General features: G+C 33.4%; 2 protein-coding genes across 3 annotated transcripts; one reads left to right on the top strand and one right to left on the bottom strand.

Moving 5' to 3' along the window:
* The first annotated feature begins 2,819 nt into the window (after positions 1-2,819).
* Positions 2,820-15,081, top strand: POK1 (phragmoplast orienting kinesin 1). The gene is made up of 34 exons (XM_047313798.2): positions 2,820-3,437; positions 3,511-3,666; positions 4,295-4,378; positions 4,480-4,599; positions 4,685-4,798; positions 4,903-4,995; positions 5,101-5,261; positions 5,346-5,420; positions 5,542-5,629; positions 5,744-5,802; positions 5,908-5,971; positions 6,124-6,189; positions 6,286-6,444; positions 6,562-6,666; positions 6,837-7,072; positions 7,159-7,228; positions 7,332-7,376; positions 7,461-7,519; positions 7,901-7,952; positions 8,051-8,107; positions 8,569-10,306; positions 10,430-10,503; positions 10,634-11,932; positions 12,018-12,125; positions 12,324-12,484; positions 12,702-12,786; positions 12,879-12,953; positions 13,116-13,355; positions 13,819-13,917; positions 14,004-14,078; positions 14,155-14,213; positions 14,402-14,513; positions 14,590-14,697; positions 14,772-15,081. The coding sequence occupies exons 1-34, from the start codon at positions 3,048-3,050 to the stop codon at positions 14,901-14,903; spliced, it is 6,618 nt and encodes a 2,205-aa protein (XP_047169754.1). The 5' UTR covers positions 2,820-3,047; the 3' UTR covers positions 14,904-15,081.
* A 634-nt stretch (positions 15,082-15,715) lies between these two features.
* LOC124838265 (calmodulin-binding transcription activator 1-like) lies at positions 15,716-23,311 on the bottom strand. 2 transcript variants are annotated; one of them, XM_047313828.2, is made up of 12 exons: positions 23,123-23,311; positions 22,642-22,761; positions 22,206-22,321; positions 21,308-21,396; positions 20,685-20,730; positions 19,882-20,158; positions 19,036-19,340; positions 18,328-18,717; positions 17,531-18,219; positions 16,593-17,163; positions 16,188-16,472; positions 15,716-15,985 (listed from the first exon to the last, which is right to left on the bottom strand). In XM_047313828.2, the coding sequence occupies exons 1-12, from the start codon at positions 23,160-23,162 to the stop codon at positions 15,947-15,949; spliced, it is 2,967 nt and encodes a 988-aa protein (XP_047169784.2). In that variant the 5' UTR covers positions 23,163-23,311; the 3' UTR covers positions 15,716-15,946. The 2 variants fall into 2 exon arrangements, with proteins under 2 accessions (XP_047169784.2, XP_047169785.2); XM_047313829.2 differs by lacking the exons at positions 22,642-22,761; positions 23,123-23,311 and having other exon boundaries at positions 22,183-22,320.
* Between the last annotated feature and the right edge of the window lie 2,417 nt (positions 23,312-25,728).

The following is a 25,728-nucleotide window of genomic DNA, read 5'->3' as shown; positions in this document are numbered from 1 at the left end:
ATTATTGACTTAAGCATCGAAGTACTTTTGACAGATACTCGTCCATAAAACATTTTGAAGTGCTTTGAGTAAGAGACTCAACTCCATATCCGAAAGAGTTACTTTTGCATATAAATTTTGAAGAGAAAGTTTTCTTTGAACGAACATAGTGATAGAGAGTATTATTTAGATTTTTCTTTTTTAAAACATGAAATTTGGAATGAGTAAACATGAACATTTTATCATTGAGTACTCCAAGCTTGTACGTGAGAGACTCGTAATCTCTCCACCTCTAAATGAAATAATTTATTTTCTCTTTTTATCTTGATTTCTTCGTCTTAGATTGTAATTTGCAATACTTGTGAATCAAGGATTGTTTTTAACTTAAAAAAAAAACATAATTGGTTATTATTTATTGTAAATATTTTTTGTTTTTTATTTTTATTTTTATGATTTTGTCTTACTTGAAAAAAAATATTATTTCAATTTAACATAATTCAAAATTTGTCATGTTTCCATATCTCGTATCAAATATCTAATCTATATTTTAGAATGATTTTATTATTTGGATTTTTGGAAATTCTTTGGGAGATAAGTACATTATTTATGGTTTTCAATAGGACCATGTGGTAGATTATTAGAATGTGAAGGTGTTGATGTGCTCATAGTGTCTTTGAGTTTTGTAGAAAGTCGTGTGTTGTTTAAATTTAATGTTTGAGATTAGATTTATGCCATTTGAATGAATAAAATTTGTTGTAAGTTATTGATTGTTTGTTAAATAAGCTGTGTTGGAACAAAATATTTAATTGTTAGTTTTGAATTCGATAATATATATAGAGAGAGAGAGAGGGAGGGAGGGAGGGAGAGAGAGAGATTAATGTCGACAATAATAATTCAAGCATAAGTTGATTATTAAACAAGCATAAGTCCTATATAAAATAATATGAAAAGAGAGTAAAAGGCTACTATTATAAAAAAAGAAGAAGAAATTGATTTAAAAGTAATAACCATAATTCAATAAGTATCTTAGACGAGTAATAAAAAATTCACAATTTTTATTAGAAAAGTTATACAAAAGGATGGGTAATTTTTGCTAAAATTGTTTTATGAAAATATTTGCAATTTGCATCATAAAAAATTGTTTAAATTGAGCAACAAAGAATTATAGTCAGCAAAAGTTCTATCTGAGACACTTCTTGTAATTAATAATGTTAACAATGAAATGAACATACATACGGATAGAGATTGGATGAGCGATAGATAGATCAATGTTTATTGTAATTATATATTATTGGTTACATATTCATGTAACGAACTATTCTACAAACTAACATTTTAAATAAGTAGTTATAATTTTATTTCAGAAATACATTAAAATATTTAAAGTATTTTTTTAATACACATAAAAAACAAATAAACAATAAACAAAATCAATGAAACACAACCAAGCAATTCATAATTGTTCTAATTTTAACAAAAGAAATTTACACCTTAAAGTTTAACTTTTTTTTTTATGAACTGTGATATAAAATGTTTACCATCTGTTTTTATAATACATAATAACTTCGTTTCTATTATTTTGTTCTAATCAGTTTCGTTCTTATTACCTCGGTTTAAATTTGTAGGACAATTGCACATGATTCTACGTTTTTTATTTGAAATTGTAACGTTAAATAGATGTTTATGGCAAAGTAATCCATGCATATATACCTTAGAAAAAGCACGAATATAAGTTCAAATTGACACTCATTACTATATAATTTCTTTCGAAATTTGTAGGCCACTTCTTTTATATATGGTGAAAACAATAATGACACGTAATAACATAAAACTCAAATGTAAATCCCGCCATTACGCATATAAATATTAATTTTCAAATCTACATCAAAAGAGTTTAATTTTACTTTTAACGGGTAATTACTAATTAGTGCATTTCCACTTTAGAACCCCTTTTCTAGGATACACAACTCTTAAAAAGCTGATATTGGAACTGAAGACCTGACTAAGCAAAAATCTTAGGATTTTGAATTCATGTCAAACAAATCCTAGGTCAACATATATTATTAATTCTTTAACTTGTATTTATTTTTCTTTAAAAATTGGGTTAATGATTGGTTAATATGTACGCTCAACTCAATCAACCAAGCACGTAGTATTGAAATTGCTTATTATTTGCAAGGAATACACATTGGGTGTTGCAGTCTAAGTTACATTTGATTAAAGTCATATGAAAACGAAAACAATAATCGTTATAAACATACTTAACTATCTTTTTTTGTTGTATAATTTATTTTTCTTACTTAATTCTATCCATCATCTATTAATAAAAGACACAATTAAGTTTCTAAGTTTAACAAAAATACAATACCATAGATATGTCCAAAATTAATAAAATGTATTTTGAAACATAATAATGTGTTCGCGTCCTATGTTGAAATTGAGATTGAAAATTTACCATGAATTTGTTTGAAAATTTTATTACGCATAAATTAAAACAACTGACATTGGTTTACTAGCTATTTTACCACTGATTAGATATAAAGTGACCGCAATATTATTACATTTATAAACAAATTAAATGTTTTAAAATATATAAAACCAAATTAAGCTAAATATACAAGAAAGATTTAAAATAATTAACCTTATAAAAATGAGCACACTCTTTGTAAAGAACAACTCTTGATTAAATAAAAGTTTAAACATCGGAGTACTTCAAAAGGAATAAAAAAGTTGTGTAATATTTTTTAAACCACTAATTATAACTATTTTCAGCATCAACGAATTACAATTACTTAACCTTTGCCACCTCTTTAACGTTAGTAGGAGGGAAGTAGAGTCAGGATCCAGCTTCGACAAATCACAGCGTTAAGTGGACCAAGCCAACGAGCTTCGGTTTGAAATTTAAAAGGTGTTTGTGGGTGACGTTAGCAAAAAGAAGCGGTTGAAGGGCACGGCTACAATTTTGGAAAGTTGAATTTGAAATGAGGCGGGTCCTCCTATTCCATCCCGCAGCAGCAGTAAACAAAGGAGCTTGCTCTTGAGCAAATCAGAATCAGAATCAGCTAAAAATGTGGAAGGAAGCTCGAACATCCTTTCGAAGAAACCCTCAAAGCGAAACGAACGAGAACGAATTGGAAGGATGGCAGAACCCTATAAACTTTCCACCTCCTCGAACTCCGTTGAACTCCATAACGGATCCTTCTCAGTGTCAGGAACTCGAACCTGCTCGCCAGCATCGATTTGGGAGTGCGACTCCCAGGCTCTCCGGTAGAGTCGGGAAGCCGCAGTCGGAACCTAATTCGGCGCAGAGCACGCCGGCTAGAAACGCTTCCAGGGTTTCTCTCGGCGGAGGAAGACCGAGTGCGTGCGCGTTGCTCAAGGAGACGGAATTCTGCGTCAACGTTCCGCATTTTGAACTCAAAGACGACCCGTCGTTTTGGACGGATCATAACGTGCAGGTAATTTTACATTCGAACGGATTCCGGACTGTTTTTTCTCACGTCGTTTATGTAACTGAGGTTGCGTTTTCAGGTGCTGATTAGGATTCGACCGTTGAGTAACGTGGAGAAGGTTTCGCAAGGGCATGGTAGGTGTTTGAAGCAGGAAAGCGCGCAAACTTTGGTGTGGCTCGGTCATCCTGAAACCAGATTCACCTTTGATCATATAGGATGCGAGACCTTATCCCAGGTGAGTCTCCTCCACTTTGTCAGAAATACACTATAACGTATACGAACTGCATGTTGTTTCAAATTTTAAAGTGAACGATTTTTAAGAAAGAGGGCTGAGTTGGAAATGGTTTATTTCATATTGCTTAGTATAATTACTTATAAAGCAATCTATATTTCCGATAAGAAGATACATATTTATTCTAGAATGTATGGAAATTCGCTAAGTGTGTCGTGTTGTGTGTATATACACAGTAAATATGTTGCGAATTCTGTAAATCCAAATAAAGACTATACCTCTCGGACAATATGAAAAAGAAAATAAAAATCACAATTCTATCGTAAATCACTTCGTATTGGCCACAAATAAGAATACTTTTTTTGCATCCTTTTTTGAGATTAGCCATAAAAAGATAATCGATGGTCATTGCCAATATGTTTCTATATTATGCTACTTTCTAAATATGTCACATGTAGATTTATTAGATTTTTTATAAAGACTTAGATACTTCCTAGACACATGTTAGAGAGTAGCTAAGAGTATCGATATTTGACAATACACGTGTATCTGATGTGGACACATGAATCAAATGAAATTATTGTTTCTTCATAGCTCATTAGTTATTCATTATTGCGGTGAACTGGTGTAGGAAAACCTGTTCAGAGTTGCTGGAGTTCCCATGGTGGAGAATTGTTTGTCTGGTTACAACAGTTGTATGTTTGCTTATGGTCAGGTAAGTGTGACTTGTGGGGATTTAGTGTTTTGTTCTTTGCTACAAGCTGTTATGTATTTTTTTGCTTGTTGCTGAAGTTGTGCGTGGCTAATTGTCTGCAGACAGGTAGTGGTAAAACATATACCATGATGGGCGAGATTAAGGAAACAGAAGGATACCTTAATGATGATAGTGGGATCACACCAAGAGTTTTTGACTATTTGTTTATGAGGATTAAAGCGGTGTGATATTACAATGTTTGTGTTTTTACCTGAATATACTATTGTTTCAAATGTTGAATTTTCTTACGCATTATTTATGATTTAGGAAGAAGAGAGTAGGAAGGGTCACAAGCTGAAATATAGTTGCAAGTGTTCCTTTTTGGAGATATACAACGAGCAAATAACTGATCTTCTTATGCCTTCATCAACCAATCTGCAAGTAATCCACAATTTATAATATCTAACCTGATTTAAAATTGTTGTTTACTTGTTACTATTAATGCTTTGCATAACAGAGTTTAAAACTCAATACTCTCCCTGTAGCTCAGAGAAGATTTGAAGAAGGGGGTATACGTTGAAAACCTTACTGAACATAGCGTGGAAACAGTTTATGATGTTCTCAGGCTTTTGTTACAGGTTGGGTTTTGTACTCAAATATGTTCACCATTAAATTTACCTTAATGTTTTGTGCTGTGCTTGATCATGTCTAATCTTATCTTCCTCACCTAAATACTTACACAGGGCACTGCAAATAGGAAGGTGGCTGCTACTCATATGAACTGTGAAAGCAGTCGGTCTCACAGCGTTTTCACTTGTATTATTGAAAGCCAATGGGAGAAAGATTCTATGACTCACTTTAGGTTTGCTAGGCTAAATTTAGTAGATTTGGCTGGTTCTGAAAGGTAATAGAATATTTTTCATCAGAATCTTTATAAACCGTTGCAATTTATTTTTCAAAACCAGGCTTGACTTGCACTTTCATCTAGGCAGAAAAGCTCTGGAGCAGATAGTGAACGTTTGAAAGAAGCAGCAAATATAAACAAATCTTTGTCAACACTTGGGTAACTCACTATCACGAACTTGTTTATCAATTTATTTGCTGTTGATATATTTCAGTTGAATCTTAATAAAGTCTATCACAACAATTCGTGTTCAAATGGCTGACCTTAAGTGCTTTGTTAGATTGGTCATAATGACTTTGGTGGACTTAGCCCATGGGAAGCCTAGGCATGTTCCGTACAGAGATTCAAGACTTACGTTTCTTCTTCAGGTTAGATACACAAAGTTCTACAAATTGAGATTGTTTTTTCAGTAATATTACATACAATCTAGTACATAATTTTCTGTAGTAATATGGTTGTACTCTCCAAAACTTTGTATTCAGGATTCTTTAGGTGGAAATTCAAAGACAATGGTCATTGCGAATGTCAGTCCATCAATTTGGTCTGTGTTAACTTTGTTGCTTAAAGTTAAATAGTGAACAACGAGTGCTCCTTGATGTTTCTTTGTTTTCTTATATCATTGATGTCGATTTTTCTTCCCTTGCAGCTGTGCTAATGAAACACTAAGCACTCTGAAGTTTGCGCAGCGAGCCAAGCTTATTCAAAATAATGTACTCACCTATTTAACTGCCTGCATTTGTTTTTTTTTTTTTAATTTTGGGGTTTGTGTTTGAATTACACACCATAACGTATGGTATGTAATATTTGTTTGTTGAGATAATATATGAATTAATTGATTTTCTTTCACTTACACTAATAAAAGGCAAAAGTGAATGAAGACGCTTCTGGTGATGTAAGTGCACTGCAGTGGCAGATTCAACAATTGAAGGTATTTGATGAAGTTTGAAATTGTGGGGAGGTTTTCTACAAAACCATACTGCATCTTAGGGCTGACTTAACTGAGACATGTACTAAACTTGAACAGGGTCAACTGTCCTTTCTGATGAACGATAAATATTTTCCTACCTCGTCAAATTTAGAGCCAAATTCTGAGAAGTTTAGATTGAGTGAAGTGTCAGAAGGATATGACTCTTTGGGAGAAAGAGCAACAGCAGATCACAACCTACTCATTCCAAGCAAAGAGGTCAGTTTATGACAGTTATGGTGAGGGTTTTGTATTATGGGTTGTTAGATTGTCAAGGGTTATTGCATAATAATTATTACAAGATTCACTGAAAGTTAGAGCTGTTATATCTGGAAGATCAAATGCATGAAAGCTGCTTTGGTTAGTGCCCTGAGGAGAGAAAAAATGGCAGAAACTACAATCCAGAATTTAAAGGCTGAAATAGACCACAAAAATTGTTTGGTAAGTATGTTTTGACTAAAAAATTAACTCTCCGAAAGATATCCATGTTTTAACCTGACTATAATTTTACCAGACCAAAAGTCTATTCCAGAAAAAATTTCACGGAATTATGTGAATAGGCCCAAATATTTATAACATCATGAACTTAAAGTAATATCATCTTTTGGCAGGTTCGACAAAGGGAAGAGGATATTGAACATACTTCAAGTATGCTGAGGCATTACAAGGAGAAAATCAAACAACTTGAGTTATTGGTAGATGGGAAATTGACAGCTGAGAAGTATCTCATGGAGGAAAACAGGGCTTTGCAGGAGGAGATTCAGTTGCTTAAAGTGAAAATAGATAAAAATTCCGAATTATCAACACTTGCTTTGGAGAATGATAGACTTTTGCAACATCCTCAACTGTAAGCTGAGTGGACAGTTAATATTCTTTAGTCTTAATCTTTTACTGGATACCAATGATTCATTTTACATCAGTTCTTACTACCAGATCTCAAAACACCTATGAGCATGGAGAACGGGAAAGATTGCTGACTGAGTTATCTGAATTGCGTGATCAGGTTGGTTAGATCCCATAATTTGTCACTCCCTCTCTAGAAAGATAAATATCAACTTTCGTCTGGGTTGGATTTCTGATGTTTGGTATTTTTCTTTAATGTTCAGCTCCTTGTGAATCTCCAAGGAAAATTTACATTCTCCATGAAAAATGTAAATCAGGTCCACTTCTTTTATTACTTATGCCATTTATCTGAGATTTTCTGTTTTCACTTGGTGTTCTCTTTGATATTTCAGGATATTGATACTGCACAAGAGCTAGAAGAGTGCCAGAATATGAATTCTAAATTGCTTAGGTAGACAGTTGCCTTAAATATCGTCATCATTATCATTGTTGTTGTTAATGAGATACTTTGTATTCTATCCTATATGTGTATTCTAATAAACGAATTCCTTGATAAGTGCTAAGGTGTAGCTTCAATGCTAATTTATTGAAGCTGTATTTAGTTTACAAGTTTTTATTGCTTGACTTTTGGCGAGTTAGAACAAGTGAATAGTGCATATATTGTGGAGAACATGAGACTTGTTGTCTATACTTTTGAAAAAATGATTTTGTTTCTTCATTTTCTCTCCATATCATTATTGCAAATAGTCTGTAGTGGGGATACTATTATTGCATTAAAATCCTAAAAACTATTTGCTAGTAGACTACTAACAAATTTCTTTCTTCTTTGCAGAGAAGTGGGTAAATTACAATCAGAGCTGGGAAAATATTTGAATTACAATCAAGTTAAGTCTATACGAGCCTCTGTTTTAATACTGGAAACGCATGTGAAGACATTGCTGAACCTCTGCTTTATCATGTTTAACTCTTTCCATTCTTGCAGGTTCTGAACACTTTTGACCATCCCAATGAAATTCTAAAGACAGATAAATGTTCATTGGTGAGGAAAGAATAACATGCAACACATTTTTAACTTTTGTTTTTTAGTCTGTTTTACTTATGATGGTGATTTTAACATCAATGCATTTGGTTGCATGTTGTCGTAGTTTTGATCTGGTATTGTCTACTGCATAGGTAGATAGTCAATATGACCAAAATCTTTAGCAATGTCATCACTTGAAATAAATTTAAGCAGCAAAGAAAATAAAATTTCTCAGTAGTGTATGTAAATATAAGAAGATATAATCATCTCCAAAGCAATTTTCCTCATGTTGAGCAAATATTCTTATTTCTTAAGTAAACTGTTATTCATTAATGGAAATTCCTGTGGCGAGGGACATTCTAATCTGTATTTGAGAAATATTTAATGGTTAATAGTTTCACATAAGCTCATCTTTGTAGGGAACCGAGTTTCATGTGTGTTTTATGATGAAGTTCATCAGATTAAGTTAAATTTTACAGGCTGGGACAATATCTGTGAGAAGTGATTCTGGAGATGAAGTTCTGTCCTCTACACGGGAAGTTAATGACGATGCTTTAGCAAATAAAATTGAAACAAAAACATTGGGAGCCTCAGTAATGCTTGCTAAAGATAATGAATTTAACAGCAACAAAGAGTTAAAGGCAAAGTTAGAAAAAATGGCCAAGGATCTTGAAGAAGTACGGTTACTTAATGACCAATATCAAGAGGAATGGATAATACAATTATCTCAGAAACAGGAGACCGAAAGAATCTGTCGAGAGGTTGAGATGGAGACAACCAATACAATTCTTCAGTTACAGGAAGAGCTTTCCCATCTTCAGTCAGAGTTTGAAGAGAGGTTATGCACCACTGCTCACGAAAATACAGAGCTAAGAGATATTATTGCTGAAAAAGAAAAGGAAATTAAGTCACAGAGTTTAGACTGGGAAAAAGCAATATTGGAACTAACAACCTTCCTTCTGGAAGGCTCAAGATCTCTCAAAGAGGCCTATGGTCAGGTAAAAAGCATTTCTTGTTCATTTCCCCAGGTCAATTCTTGGATTTGTGAGCATGTTGACATGGCTGTCAAAAAGTATATTGAGAAGGAGGAAACAATTCTCCTGCTACAACATAGCTTGGAGGATGCACAGAAGATGGTATTGGACATGGAGGTGAAATTAAGTTCCTTAAGGGAAGCAACTGTAACCTTAAATGCATTTCAACAGATAGACAAGAAGGAAGACATTGAGGAGGCAATTGAGTTACAAGTGTTGTTAAATGAGAAGACCAATATGATAAGGATGCTAGAAAATGAAATAAATCATAAAAGCAATCAACTTTGTAAAGCAACTAAACAAGCTGATGCTGCGTTCCTTGTAGCAAAATGGCTCTCTGATAATTATAAGATAGCTCACATGAATGGTGCTGTTCAAGACGTTTCCATTCCTGAACTTGATGTGCAAGGCAAACTTGGAAATTGTACTATTTCTGAGAATCAAGATGTCCTGAATAATTTGATACTAAATGATCTTAAGTCTCAGGTTGAGTTAACTAAACTTGAGGTAATTGAGATGGAGAACGCAATTAAAGCGTCTTTTATTGATACAGAAATACAGACAGAAGCTTTCCAAACTGGTGTTACAGGGCTTACTTCTGCTTACAGGGACTTGATTCAGGACATTGTCAAGGAAACTCGGGACATCAGGAAAGAAATAAGGGATATGAGGATGTATCACACGAGTTTTGAGGGTTATACAGTAGACTACTCAATATCAAATGCAAACAAATGTCAGGAGTTTGTGAACCAACATGACAAACTGCATCAGATAAAAGAGCAACTTCTTGAAGTGAATAGAAGATTGAATGGCATCGGGAGTCTTATTAGCACAGAAGCACATGTTTCTAGCTTACAATTAGTTGATGTGGATGAAGATCTTGTAAATGCTGATGAATTGAGCACTGATAGTTCGTCACTCTCTGATTTGTCAAGTGAAATTGAAAACTTTGCTTCTGAACAAACGATAGACCTAAAATCTGAAATATCCGCTGTAATTCAGTCTGATGATTGCAAATCATCAAATCCAGGAAAGCTCACTGAAAGACCAGTTCTCAACGAAGTAGTAGTGTCTTGGCTGGGTAAAGAATTAAATGCCTCATATGATGGTTTTCAAAGACTGTATCTTTCGTTGTCTGCATTCCTTCGAGAATTGGATGATGGATTCTGTTCTTACTCAAAAGGTATCATTTCACTACTTCCATTTTTCCTTTCATATAAATACAGTTTTTTAAATGTCACATCTATTCGTATTTAGTCATATGAAAAGCAAATAGAAGACTAAATCATGTCGTGGTGAATGACAGAACTGAACAGGGAGGATCTATTTTTCCAGTTGAGCTTGCAGAAAGACGAAGCAGAGAGTGGGAATGACAGAGAGGTATGTAGCTTTCCATTTAGTTGCCTAAATAAGAAATAAGTGACCAATTATTAAGTTTACTGCTTGTTTGTCAAAGTACAAGAATATAGGGCTGTTTCTTACATTCTCTTAATTCTCTATCTCTGCACAGATATTCGGTTATGGGGAGACAAGGCCTGATGATCGTTTCTTAACCAAATTTATGGAAGCTCATGCAACAGTGAAGGAAGCTGATCTTACACTGCATGCATTGACAAAAGCATATGAAGATTCTAAACAGTTGACTGCTATGTGGAAGCACTCTGGTGAAATCTTGATGCTTGAGAGAGCAAGCTTGGAAGAAGAGATTCAAAAACTCAAATCTTCAGTTTGTCACAAAGAAGAAGAGAATCAATTGCTAAAGGACAACATCCATTTCAGTTTGATAGAGATGGCAAATTCGGTTTCTATGCTAGAAGAGCATTTATTGCAAATTCAAACTGATGTGGAGAAGAAGTTTTTGACAATGTATTCTGATATTCTTTTGACTGGGCAGGAGATGCTAGACTTTATGAAAAATATGAGATCTTTGGTAGAAGATATTTTCTCTCAGATGGTGGGTGGAGGATCTTTATCTTTTGTTCTGTACAATTGCTGTGTAACAGAGCTTGTCAGTAAATTTGCCTATGCCACTATGAACCTTGATTTGCAATCAGCCAGACAAGGGGAATTGCATTATTTGGTAAAAAATTCCTCTAGTGTTGCAGACCCTGTAATTAGTACGGGCAATGCAGGTGCGGTGAAAACAGACGAATGTGTTTTAATCCAGAAGGTGCCTGAGCAGCCAGATTTGCCCAATGTCATATTATATGAAAATATGGCTCTTAGAAAGGAGTTAGAGAGGAAGCAAGTGTTATTAGAGGGCTTACTATTTGACTTTAGGCTATTGCAAGAATCAGCTTCTAACAGCAAGGACATTAAGGATCAGACTGAGAAGTTAATATGTTCTCTTAGCCAAGTTCGGTATGAGCTGGAGACTAAAGCAAGTCAGCTTGATGATATACTGGTTCAGAACAGAAAACTTGAAGGTTCTCTAGTTAATACCGAGAAAGCCTTAACTACGTCACAATATGAGCTTAAACTTGCTAAAGAATCGATTGAGAAACTTTCTAATCAAAATGTGGAGTTAAGGGAGCTTCTGAAAGATTTATATGCCTATAAAACTGAAGCTGAAGGTAAATTGGATGAACATAGAGAGGTGATTAGAGGTTTGGAAAAAGAGATTACTAATTTGACAGCTTCACTGGAAAGCCAATCACTTTCCTTGTTTGAAAGCATTGAGGATGAACTAAACCAGGTAATAATAGAGAGAGACCAACTCCATGAAGAAGTTTGTGTCTTGACTGGTAAGCTTGAGATGGCTTATTCCTTGGCCGATGAAAAGGAAGCTATTGCCATGGAAGCACATCAGGTATGTATGTGCTGATTATTCTTTTACTTTCAAATAATTCTTATTGGTGAAACCACCTTTAGCGGAGCTGAAATATCATTTGTAGGAGTCAGAGTCTAGTAAGCTGTTTGCTGAGCAAAAGGACGAGGAAGTCAAGATTCTGGAACATTCTGTTGAGGAGCTTGAGTCTACCATAAATGTTTTGGAGAAAAAGGTTAGTTTCATGTATGATTCCCTTGTATAAGGATTACGGAAAAGATTTTTGGGAGGTAATTCAAAGTGATGAAGCTTAGTAATTTTATTATTGTTTAATACCACTACTTTTTTCAGTAATATTATTAATGCTCAATAGGATAACTGAACTGGTCTTTTACATATTAACTTCTTTATGACTTGAATGGAATTGTCATAGGTACATGAAATGGATGAGGAGGTGGGAAGACATCGTTCAATCAGTGATTCACTAAGAATGGAACTCCAAGCTTTGAAAGAGAGATTATTGTTAGTTGACAAATTTCCCAAGAATGTTGATTCAGAAAGCACAAGCGTTCAAACTGATGAGCAGATATCTAGGTTAGAGCTGCTATTCCTTCCTTGATATGTATTATAGTTTATTGTTGATCAACTGTAGGTGTAGATCTTTTTCACTCTCATAACAACCTGATTAGTCGATGAAGTGGATATACAAGATTATAGTGTAAAATAATTTTTACATGAAAAGTTGGTCCAGATTATTTTCCTTTTCTGATTTGATTTCTTCCTTGTTCATCTTTTCAAAACCCTGATGCAGGCAACATAATGAAGTACTGGAACTTCATGAAGCACTAAGTCGGATAAGGTTTCTTGAAAAGGAAAATGCAGAACAAGATAAAGAGGTATTTTTACCAGACTCCCAAGATAATTACAACACATTTAAATTTCATTACCAGACTCCCAGAACTCTGACATTTTGTATATTTTCTGGAAGATTAAAAGGTGCAAAGAGTATATATCCGAAATTGTGTTGCATGCTGAAGCCCAAGCATCACAGTACCAACAAAAGGTACAAAAATATAAGTTTATGTTTTATCAGCTAATTTTGTGGGTCACATTGAGTTGAAAGCAAGTTTAGTAACAATATTCTTATTTGAATACCAGAAACTTTGTATCATCTTTTATTCTTACATTATCATACTCTTTTGCTTCTTTTATCCGTCTTGGTTAGTACAAGTGCCTGGAGTCCATGTTCCTTGAAGTGAAAACAGAAACATCAAATTCAACGTCAGTGGTACCAGCACCAGAGAAAAATGAGAAAATCTCATTAAGGACAAGAGGTTCGAGCTCACCATTCAGATGCATTTCAAATCTTGTTCAGCAGATGAATCAGGAGAGAGATCAAGAACTATCAGTGGCTAGGTTACGTGTGGAAGAACTAGAGACACTTGCAACTAGAAGGCAAAATGAGGTCTTTACCATTTTAGACGATTGGAGAGTACATATTTAAATCATTTTCATATTATAGATATAAAGGTTGTGGACAATACATGAAAAGAAAAAATAAAAAAATTAAAATGCTGGTCTCAAGAATCTATATTAGAATGTTGTTTAATTGTCATTCATAACTCATCTCAACCTAAACCAATATCACCTTTTGTTTTTTATTGGATTTCTTTTCTTCGACGCCTTAATTTTTACATGACTTAGTGATGGAACAATGTTTACTATCTGGCTCACGGACTAAGGTTTTATTTTTCTTTTTCTAAAAACAATTTTTGTTAGAGTTAGCCAATAATTAAGCTGCAGGCCAGGTATATAATTTAAGGTATAGGAATAACGAAACTACTTCATATAGATTTTGTAACAGCAGTAAGAAAATTTAGCACAATAATCACTCAATGCATATTGGTCTAAATTTTATAGTGGATCAGGTGTTCGTGCTACAAACAAGGCTGGCCGCTACTGAAAACATGACTCATGATGTCATTCGGGACCTTCTTGGTGTAAAGTTGGACATTACCGACTATGCAGTAAGTTTCAGATTCATTTATAATTGTGGGGAGTTGATGGTTGTGATTTCTTATTGGCTCGCGTTTTTGCTTTTGGTATGTTATAGAATTTGATAGACGAAAACCAAATTGTGAAATTAGTGGAGGAGGCTCAGCATCATAGAGAAGAGTTCTTAGCAAAGGTACGTAGAGTCAAAATCAAGGTGTATACTATATTTTATCACGTGCTTGTCTTAATCACCATCCTTTTCTCATTAGGAAAGAGAGAACCTCGATCTAAGACAGCAGATAAATGATCTCGTTGAAGACAGAGTGAGGTTAGTATACCTCAGAAACCATGTCTTAGCAATCTGCTTTCCGTGTGTTTTCAATTTGGTATAGCTCATGATTAAGGAGTTCTTTTTCGCAATTAAACTATTTAGATTGGATGATTTAAAACAGCAAAAGGTTCAAAACTTTCATTTCATAATTCCATTCTTCTCACTACACATAATTTGTGACTCAGCTGCATATCGGAACTGAAAACCAAAGAGGCAGATATACTTGCTACTCAGATAGCACTGCAGCAACTACAAGAACGAGATCAGTTGCTTTGTGCACAAAATGAAATGTTGAAGGTATATCAGAAGACATATTTGTGATTTGAGTTTCCCAAAGAATTCAAAAAAATCTTATTGTAACGGTTTCTGGTAGATGGACAAGACCAATCTCTTGAGGAAGGTTGCAGAATTGGATGACGCGGTAAAAACTCTAGTTGGGACACGAAATACCCATCCTCCTCCACAGTCATCAAAGACTAAGGCATGTCTACATAACTTTCTATTTTTGGTAAAGGAACCCTTTTCCTTATGTGCAATTCATTTTGTTGATTACAGGACAAAGGTGCTTTAAATATGGGTACAGTTGGATCCAGTAAAAGGTTGTCTCAACCCGAACGACGTCTTTCTCGTCTTAATGACGAGTCTGTTCGTTTCCGCAAATTTGCTGATAATAATTCACAAGGCTAAATAAGCTAACTGTACATACACTCTTCACACGCACGAGAGAGAAGCATAGTTTTGCCAAAGAAAAAATGTACGCATATCCCATTTGTTAGGAAAATAACATTTGCCAATTGGCAAGTGTTCTCCTTTATTATATCCCTCACCTCGGGGAGTAAATTAAGTTCTTATTTGATTTGTTCAAGTTTTCAGTTAACAAATTCCAGGTTGTCATCTTCAATTTTCCACCAATGGTATTAGTATGCTCTACGTTCTTTTTTTCTCCTGTAAAATTTATCATCTGATAACCAATTAATTGTCTCTATCTGATTTACTGTTACTCCAATTGAAACTTTCCTACGGGGGAAAAGATATCAATTGAAACAATACATTATATATGCAAGAAATTAATCAAATTTATTAATTTAATATTAAGAATACTTAATAATTTATGAAAAGATCAAATTTATCTATTTAATATTAGGAATACTTAATAAGTTATCCATTATTTTTAAAATTCAATGAATTCCCTAATTAATATCACTAATTTTTTCATAATTAAATTTTTATTACTAGTTTTAAAAGTTAAGTATCATGGATTAATTCAATCGGCTGTAATATGAATTCAGAGTCACCGATCACTGATTAAATTAATTTAGAATAAATTAATAGTAAAGTTTGGATTTTCGTTGGTATTGAATGTCTGTTCAACTACATACGGAAAATATTTTCATTTTTTCGTTAGGGCTCATTGATCCGAATAACCCAAACATTAATAGAATAAATTAATAGAGCAAAATATGAGTTAAAACAAACGAATTGCAGTTGCATACAACATATAAATAAAAAGTAATATTATAGCGACCATCCCATGTTCTACAAGTCAATTCAATCTACTAATATACATTCCTACCTTCGTTTTCCTGAATTTTCATCCACGTTTCCAATTATCCGAACTTCCATATACACTAGAAACTTTGTTAGATGCTATTTACATAAAAAGTATACCTGTATGTAGTATCTGTTATAAACAAAAAGTGCTCAGTATTGCTTTTTCCTTCCTCTGGAGTCTAATCGACACGTGATTGAGTGCTTCCGCGATCATCAATCTGTTCAACAGTATGCCAAAAAAAGCAGCAAAGGAAAATAACCAATCAAAAATTTGTTTTCAATCAACAAGATCTGATTATATCTTTTTGAATCAATTCACCAAAACTGGATGAACCATTCACTACTTATTTGGACTGAAAGCCACCCGCACCTCACTGGCACAGAAAAATGGTCCAGAAAAAGGAAATAAATGGTGAGTACCTTAAAATTCTGGTATTTCATGATGAGCCTCATATACTGATCCCTTGCATCAGGGTTACGAACCATGGACTTGACTCTATCGAGAGCTTTCTTTACATCATCTGATTTCTGTCTCCTCCCAACGCTAAGAAAGTCATATTCATCAATGCCAACCGGCTGCCCTCCCCGGAATCCTCGCAGACCAGCTCCTTTCCGTCTCCAACGAAGTATTGCTTTTTCCACAATGCTAACAGACCACACAACTTTTTTGTATTGCTTTTGAACTTGGTGTCCTCTGATATGAGCCTATACAGAAGAATATTGTTAAAATATTGACACAAAGGATGCATATACAGTGTATACTGCATTAGCCCAGTATATGGTTAAGAGTATAGGCATCAATATGATTTTCACGACACAAAGTACCTGGATTTTTACAATGCGGTTGCGTATCTTCAAAAAGTCCTTTCTTCCTTTCCATCCACGATATCTCTTTTGAATCTTTAAGGCTGCAAAATGTAAATAATCCTCAAAGTGATACATGTTCTGTACCTTGCTCAAAGAATCGGCAACTATGTCAAGTACTGAGTCTGAAATATCACTTCCACTTTTGGCTAAATGTCTCTGACAGAATGACCTTGCTCTAAAGGCTGCTAGGATTGAAGCAGCTGCATGAGCTGATTTTCGAAACACAGCAAGGGACTCTTTGAGGTAGTGCTGCTCATAAATTGTCAAATTAGACGAATCATCTTCAACAGACTGAAAAGCACTGTCAGTTGCTATGGTTGTGGCAATGTTACCAGTCTCATTTTCCTTGACAGTCAGTATAGATAATCGATTAATCAGATCTGCCTCGGCCAAATACCCAGCAATGCCTTTATGTCCTCTACTTGAAGCTAAATCAGCAGCTGTTTGACCTGGAGGAAGTGCTGACGTTGGATCCTCAACAGCACCTGGTGCTGCGCCTAATTTGACAAGAGCAATAACAGTTTCTTCTCTAGAGAGAAGGAACCATAAAAGAGTAAGATTAATTCACAAGTTATGTAAATTACTGTACAGCCAATAAAATAGTGTGCTGCTGATGAGAACATAAAGAAGGGCAAGGAGACAATATGTAATGAGAATCATCCCCAACAACATGAAACTAGGCATACAAATTTCCAGTATGGATGAAAAAAATTCAGGTTTTGAGAAACAAAATTCATATAATGCCTAAGAGTATAATAGAGAATATAATTTTATTCATCCAGTGAGAAAATCAAGCAGAATGATACAGAAATTACAAAATGAATTTTAGGTGAAGATAATGCCCTGGTAATACCAAACACAAGCATGGAAAGTTCTTAACATAAAGAGGTTCTGACCTCCCAAAATATGAAGCCCAATGGAGTCCTGTTCTTCCACGATTGTCTCTGAAGTTAGGACTGATACCAGCAGCAACCAACGGGGCCATAGCCCACACATAACCAAGTGCAGCTGCTAAATGTATTACTCCTTGGCCCTCAGCATCCAACACATGTGATCCTTTTCCTCCTTCATGAACCTTGTATATCAACCACTCATAAAGCTTGTCTCTCATTAATCTCTGAAATAGTACATCTCTAGGGTTTATATGATCAATTCCATCAATCTGGAAAGTTTCTTTAAATACTCCACTATCACCTCTCATGGAATACATTATTCCCTTGAGTTTACATTTTTCACAACCAGAAACAGAGCACTTCAACAAATTATTGTCAGATCCCAAGTCTACTAGTTTAAGAAGTCGTATTTGAAGTCGGACCTCAACTTCTGGTGAGATTTTAATACCCAAAGGACCTAAACATTTGGTTGGATGTTCATCAAATTGAAATTCCCTGACCTCACTGCAAGCTAACCTATTACTGCAGGTAACATAGAATGGTACACGGCCAGATGAGTGCAAAGGAGTCTGACACTGTATCACATTACCTGCTAAAGCTTCAGCAGAAACCTCAATTTCACCAAACATACATCCCCATTTGGTTTCACTAGAGGGCTTTTTACTTCCGATAAATGTGCCAACTATTAAAACCTTTTCACAGAAGGAAGGAAGAAATAAATCAAAACCAGATTTTGTATGGCGAACTTATGAATATACAATTACAAAAAATTTCACGGATGTGCATGAAGAGGCACACACCTTTGTTCTAACCCCAGTATATGCCCACTCTGGAGAAAAGTCATGGATACTAAATAGTTGCTCTTGGGAAAGAGAAGGACCTAATGAATCCATATCCAACTGTATGTGTTGTAAACTAGATACCTCCTTATCCTCATTATGAGCACCAAGTGTACTCCAATAATTACTAGAATCTGAAGCCATCAAGGAATTTTCACAGTCTCCACCAATCTCCTTATCCATCCACCTTCCAAAACTATCAAGTTTCTTGATTTCCCCAGTTTCAGCCTGTTTTGATTCCCCATCTTTAAGTTTCTGTTCAACTAGCGCTTTGGTAGTTGCAACAATTGGATGATCATTATGATCATATAATTGAGCACAGAATGTATCTAGACCATCCTCGTTTTGCACCTGTCACAGCGTAATTAAATTCGTTAAAAAAGAGGTTACATTTGGGAAGAAGCATGAAATTAAACTGTAAAAAGAAACAACAGGAACAACATTGCCTTTGGAACATCCAGAAGCATACAGGATATATCGGATGAACATATTATCAAGCATGATAGTCAGGCACACCATAGACCAAGAGATTTTAAAATACATGCATTTCAGATGCATTGACAAAATTAATGATCACTTGGACTGTTTAGATCTGTGTTTCAAACTCAGGAGCATAAATCTACCCAAACTTTGAGGCTATAAAAGTGTTGATAATCTAAATTACTACACCTGACCAACAGTCAGTAAATTTTCTTCAACTTGTTGGATGTACATGTGGCTATCTCTGAAAATTACACCATCTTGCATTCTGTTAACAGCATCTATCTTAGCCTTGTTTAGTAGATGAACAGTGAAGTCAGCTTCCGAGCTTTCAACAGATCCTTCGTTATGATGTCTTTCATCATGCATATAAATTTTGTTTCTGCAAGAATTCTGAACTAACGTCCTCTGAGAGAAGACAGTACCAGGAGAATAGCTAGGGAAAGTAGATGACAACGTTGAAATCAAGGGGTTCCTCACCAACTCAGAAAACCCTAATTCATAAAAGTAAAATGGCATGAGCCACATTAAAAACTCATATAAAACTGCCATATGGTCAACCATAATAGCCCAAGAGTACCATTTGCATGGGCCAGAATGAAAAGATACAGTTAAAGGCACGATGAGAGTGAAGGAGGACCAAGGCAATAGGCATTGCCTTTGTCACTAAAATCTCATCCAACAATACAAAATAAAATAATGATTGCATTTCAAGATGAATTAAAATAAATCAACACTTTTATTGGTGAAATTTACATTAAAAGGTCTTAAAATTCAAATATCAAAATGAAAACAATCCCTCAAATATAATAAACCAAGTAACTCGGTGTAAGAGCATTAAGAAAGATCACTAGCACAAAACAATACATTTTAAAAGCATCCTTACTTTGTCACAAAAGATAAAAATAATGGCAATAGGGAAGCACTTCTGATGAAATTAATTCACAACTGACATAACAAACTTAATCCTAATTTATTTCATATCATTCTTTATAATTTGAATGAGTACTACGTCCACAGTATTGTAAAACTTACCAGCAACTTCATGTGTAAAAGAAGGTGAACTGTGAATTATGGAATTGCTGATAGGCTGAGCATGAGAGGAGGCTTGAGGACCATCTTTTGAATTGACATCCTCATACTCTGAAGAGTGTCCATTCTGATCCACTTTATTTGCACTTGATGTGAAAGATGTTTGAACTACAGATATTGGTGTTTTTGTTCTGGTAGAGGAAAGCACTGAACTATTTTGAGAGCTACCAACCAGGGTTACTGGAACTACCGGAAAAGGAGAGATGCCAGATTTGCAACCCTTCAAAGTTTAAATCAAACAAAGTACATATACATGAACAAAAACATTGCAAACTTGGAGAATAAAAATAATATCAGAAAGGTCCATTAACTGGTCAATCATTAGTCCGACTTTTTGATTGGTCACAACTCACGAAAGTGGCTCATCGTTAAACATAAGCTTGGAAGAAAGATAATAGAAAGAAAAATCAACATAGTGGAGCTTAACACTAACAAGAATAAACTGGATTCTGGTGTTAATTGATACATAGTATTTTCATACCAATAATAATGTGGTTTGCATTCATTTTGTTCAATTAGTATTAGGTTACCCTTATTAGTTTTATCCTTTGAAACTCTTGATGAGTTTTTCTTTTTGTTTTAAGACTTTAAGGAGATCTGGAACTAGGTAATCTAGCTTTGGAACTTGAAGGGTGAAAGTTTGAGGTGATTAAGAATGCAAAAGATCAACAACACGGCAGCATCATGTCTAGATAGTTTTATGATATACAATAAAAAGTGCAAAAAAGAGAAGAACATATGTATACCTCTTTAATTTCACGATAATGAACAAGGACAACGTGCTCTAACTGCCTGCAAAAAATACCATTTTTAAGTTGTCAGAATTTTTGTTGTCAATGCTAAGACCATAAAAAGTGGCGTAGCCCATTATTTCATGCAGACCTAAATCCTCAAAAAACAATTCCATTAAAAAAAGGGTCCACTTCTTACGGCAATCTTATTTGAGTTTTCAATTTATTATAATGTTTGATTTTCATCATCAACCCATGAAACATGGCATTTCTTTATTTAATTATTCACATTGAAATGTTTTGTGTATTTTAAAATTTGTGTTTTCATTATAAAAATAAACCCACCCATTTGTGCATCATTTCTTTACAGATTGCTACTCCGCAAGGTCCAGGCTGGGATTTGTTAATTTTGGCCCCTTAAGAACCAAAAGAAAAAGAAATAACAGAAAAAAAATTATTTTCTATGTTCTGCACAAATGGAAACTTTAAACTCGATCTATTATTGCTCAAATTTTCAAATAAACTTACAGATTGACCAGATATATTAGCAATTAGCAAAAAAAAGCACCACACTCTCCTAAAAAAAATCCAAGATAGGACATAAAAATCCTGAAATTAATAGAATGACAGAAACTCACTGGTCAAGCATCCAAAAACTTCTTCGTTGGAAGTTTTCATTATCCTCTCCATGGGCATAGTAACAATGCAAGACATCCACACTACCAACCTACATTTTAAAATATAGCGAAATAATTAAGCAATTCACGGGTCCAAAATAAAATTAAACAAAAAGGGGGAATGGCCTTCATTACACACACAAACACGTGTGTGTATGTGTTTTTATTTGACACAATTGCCAAAATATAATATTTATACACGAAAATAAAACATTGTAGAAACACTTCTACTGGTTGTTATTCTATATCTACATTTTGTTTCTATGAAACTTTCCCGAGCTTATTATCTACAGTAGACTTACGTTAACCACGATGGAATTTGAGTGAAACATGTCAAAGAAAAAGAATCAAGTGCCAGTTGACTAATAAATTTAAAGGAATAAATTAGATACCTTTGGCATAATCCTTGGAGATTCTTAAACCACTACTAACATGTACAAATAAGAAGACAATTGAATGGTCCCGAAAAAGAATATATGTTGATCAGAAAATAGGGGATGTTAGGAAAAATGTATGATATTTCACGAATTTTACCTTACAGTAAATTTTATGAACCTTATGATAATTGAATACTTTAAGAAAAACATTCTGCTTCGATATCAAGCTTACTATCTTGTCATATATTAATAACCTGACCACATTGTCAAGGTAACTAAAGAGGCCATTAATTCAGGACCATCCATGATGCTACATGCTTATGCAACCAACACACCACCGGTCTTGTATGTTAAATAATGAAAATCTAAAGTGAACTAATTATTCCAACTTTCCAACACAACAATTTGACCCATGCAAGAAGTTCCATTAACATAACAATTCTAAAAAGTAAAACTTACAACTAACAAAATGAACAGCACACCTTCAACTTTTCATGAGCTTCTCTTACAGTCTTCCCACCTTTTTTCTTCCTCCACCTGTGACCATCCTTGCGAAAATAGCGAAGTGCTTTTCTATTGAACAGGAATACTGATCCAGCTGGAAAAAAGAAATGACAACTTAATGCCAAAATTAGCACTCTATAATCATAGCAGGCATATGTACTGTAGTGAAAAGTATATTTAAAGAGACTGAGATATTTCTTTCGAAACCTTGGTGAAGCTAACATAACTAAGTTCAATTATCACCACTATTGGTTAGTCTCGCCATCCTACATGCAACTCAATCAAGAAACGGAACAAGAAAATTCCAAATCGATGATTCAAGCCCCTAACCGGGTAAAATGGATTCCCTACCCTTGTCTGTAGCAAATATCAAAATCAAGAAGGATGTGAAGTTCAGGGAAAAATAGGAAATACCTGGAGGCCTGATAGGTGGATCTGGTGTTAACTTAAACTTCTTATAGTTCTGAAGTATCTCACATATTTCAACAGGTCGAAGCCAACGATGTGATGCTTCTTGCAATATCTCTTCAAGCTCTATCAGATACCAGGAAATATTCAAAGGGTGTTGTAAAAGACAGGGGAAAGAAAACAAACTCGAAGTCAAATACATCACTCTATATGAATGATAAATTAATACGCATATTCAGTGAAGGCAGCAATTGAACTAAAGTTTAACTAAAATCATAATATCAAGAATAGTTAAACAAAAGTAGCACATGAATGTTCCTTACAGAATGAAAATTAACACAATCAGGGATATGCATGCATGCATGCAGAAAAATATGAAACTAAGAAAATGTAAATTGAAAGAAGGCACAAGATTGATCATGATGACAATGAGAAGCAAGAACCGAAAGTGAAACACGCTTGTTGAGTTGAAGAAGGGGAATCAAACCTAATTGTGAGTTGGGAATGAATTTTGTGGTCTCAGCCATTAGAAAGCAATAATCTCACACATGGAATTGAAAAAGTGAATGCAGAGAACTGAATGAATTGAAAGAAAGGGATGAATAAAAGGCCAAAGAGGAAAATGAAAAAGTGTTATGGAAGGGGGAAGCGTGGTGGAAATGAAGGAACAGTGAAATGAAAAGAGAAGAGAGGGAGGGAAAACGGTGGCGCGTGAAAGACACTTAAGAAAAAGAGAGAGTTGAAGTCAAAGACCCCACGTAGCGTTCACACATGTCCGACGTGGCGTTTGTTCCTTACTAAATAAGCCAACGCTTTTCTACGCGCCTTCCTCGTTTTGTGTTTTGTCCTCCTATATTGTATCTATTTTTTACAATATTTCTTATAATAATAACAACTTTTTTTCTTCATATAAAAGTAGCAATAATAATAATTTACTTATTAAGACCAGTAAAAATGAATAATTTTAAATAATAAAGTACAAATTTAAATTTTATTTTAAAATTACTTACATTTAAACAGTTTTAAGTGATTGTTGAGATAATTAAGAACGTTATTTTTTTATTAAACTTTTTATTAGTGAATGTGGTTTATAGTTTTAACAAGTCTCTCTATATTATATTTTACATGGGTGATTCATGTCTTACGAATAGACTTCTTAATAAATTAAAAATATAGAAAATATAGCAATTAGTTATTAAAAAGTATTTGTTTATAATTAAAAAAAATACAGGCAGTTGTATTTATTTATTTTTTATCTCAAACTACATATGCAGCATAATCCACACTTTTTGTTGGCAGTTCAGCAGCGTCCTCATGCTTCTCTCACAAAATCAAACATTTTTCACACACGATTCATTCGATTCTCATATACAAGCATGCATGCATATATATATCATCTTTATTTATTATTATTATTATTATATATATAATAATAATAATATTAGTGATAAAAATATCAATATAAATAATAATTTGATTTTTTTCAATTTTTATTTTTTATTTTAAATAATAATGATTTCATTTTTCTCTTTAATATAATTTTCATTCCACGTTTAAATTTATTTCACATTTATGTGAAGTGTGTTATGCATGACAATAAGAGATGATGAATGAGACACTTTTTATTGTACTTAATAAGATAGAAAGAAAAATACAAAAGATAAACAAGAAACTAAAACAGATAATGAGATAATAAGTGAGTGAGACACGTTTAAAGAAAAGGAAAAATTAAATTTTGAATTATTTGCAATTACTGTAATCTCTTAGCTAACTTGTTTGCCCATCTCTAAAAATTTTTCAATGAAACATTTTTTAATCTCTCTTATCTATCACATAATTCACAAACTTTCATTTAAAATACATTTATATCACATCTTCTTTCTTTTAAATCAAATAACCTCGACTTCACATTTTTTTTTTCTTCTCAAATCCAACTAAACAATTCTACCAAATTCATCTTTTGAATCCAAAAAGTAACGGAGAAGTTCCAATTTCATTGTTTTATTGTAAAATTTAAAAATTATTTTTGACTTTAAGATTTTATGATTTGAAGTTATTTTTTTTAACCTTTGAATTAAGAAATTCAGAAATTAAAAATGTCTTTAAATTTGTACCATTCAATAGTTAAAATAGCTTTCTGATTGGGTAATTTAAAATTTTTAAAAATATATATATTATGCAATGTAAAAAAAACGACTTTTAGACAGTAGAATCGAAAGTATTTTTCTTAATCATTTTTTATTTTCATATTGTGTAATTTAGAAGTAAAAAAATATTTTTAAATTATATAATTTGAAAATTACTTTTAACTTTTAAATCACACTGTTGAAGCAAAATGGAAAGTTTCTTTAATATGCGGTAGTGCATGAAGAAGCACATGGAAGTGCAGGAAAAAATTGTCCAGAAGAAATTAGGAAAAAAAGGATGTTCCTCCATAAATAAATAAAAATAAACTCTCTTCATAATGTATCTTTTTCAGCCTTTTCGTTCTGCAGCTCAAAAGTTTTAACTGCACCCCTATATTTTTTAAAATACTACTCTTCACAAAAGTTGACTTCTGAACTATCTGTTTTGAAAAAATTTCAGAAAAAAACATTTCGAAAATTTTGAGAATATGATTTTCAAAATAAACTTTCCATAACATGTAAAATATATTTTAACGAGATTTTTAGAACAAATTTTTCATAATATATGAGATATTTTTCAAAATATACCAGATGCATTCTGAAAAAAAAAAAAATCAGAACAAAATATTTAGAATAACGTTTTTAACATTCTGGGATCGGTTGTTGCTAAAACGTAAGCCCAAATTATAAATCCCTCAAACATCTTGTTATTTCCACTCCATTTTTGCTAAACATACTACCTTTAAGTTTTAATTTTTTTAAAGGTTAAATATGTTTCTCGTTTCTTTACTTTCAATAAAAATTAGAATTAATCATTTTTCAAAACTTTAGATCAATTTAGTCTTTCATCTTTAAAACTGTGTGTATTTAGTCATTTTAACTAAATTTTGCTAAGTTTATTTGTGTTTCTTAGTTAACATAAAAGTTAAAATGTGTAAAATGGTGCAAAAAATTCAAATATTATCAC

This window comes from Vigna umbellata, chromosome 1, assembly GCF_029865625.1.
Source record: "Vigna umbellata cultivar VRB3 chromosome 1, Vumbellata_1.0, whole genome shotgun sequence".
Taxonomy (NCBI): domain Eukaryota; kingdom Viridiplantae; phylum Streptophyta; class Magnoliopsida; order Fabales; family Fabaceae; genus Vigna; species Vigna umbellata.
This window is presented reverse-complemented; position numbering and strand designations above follow the sequence as displayed.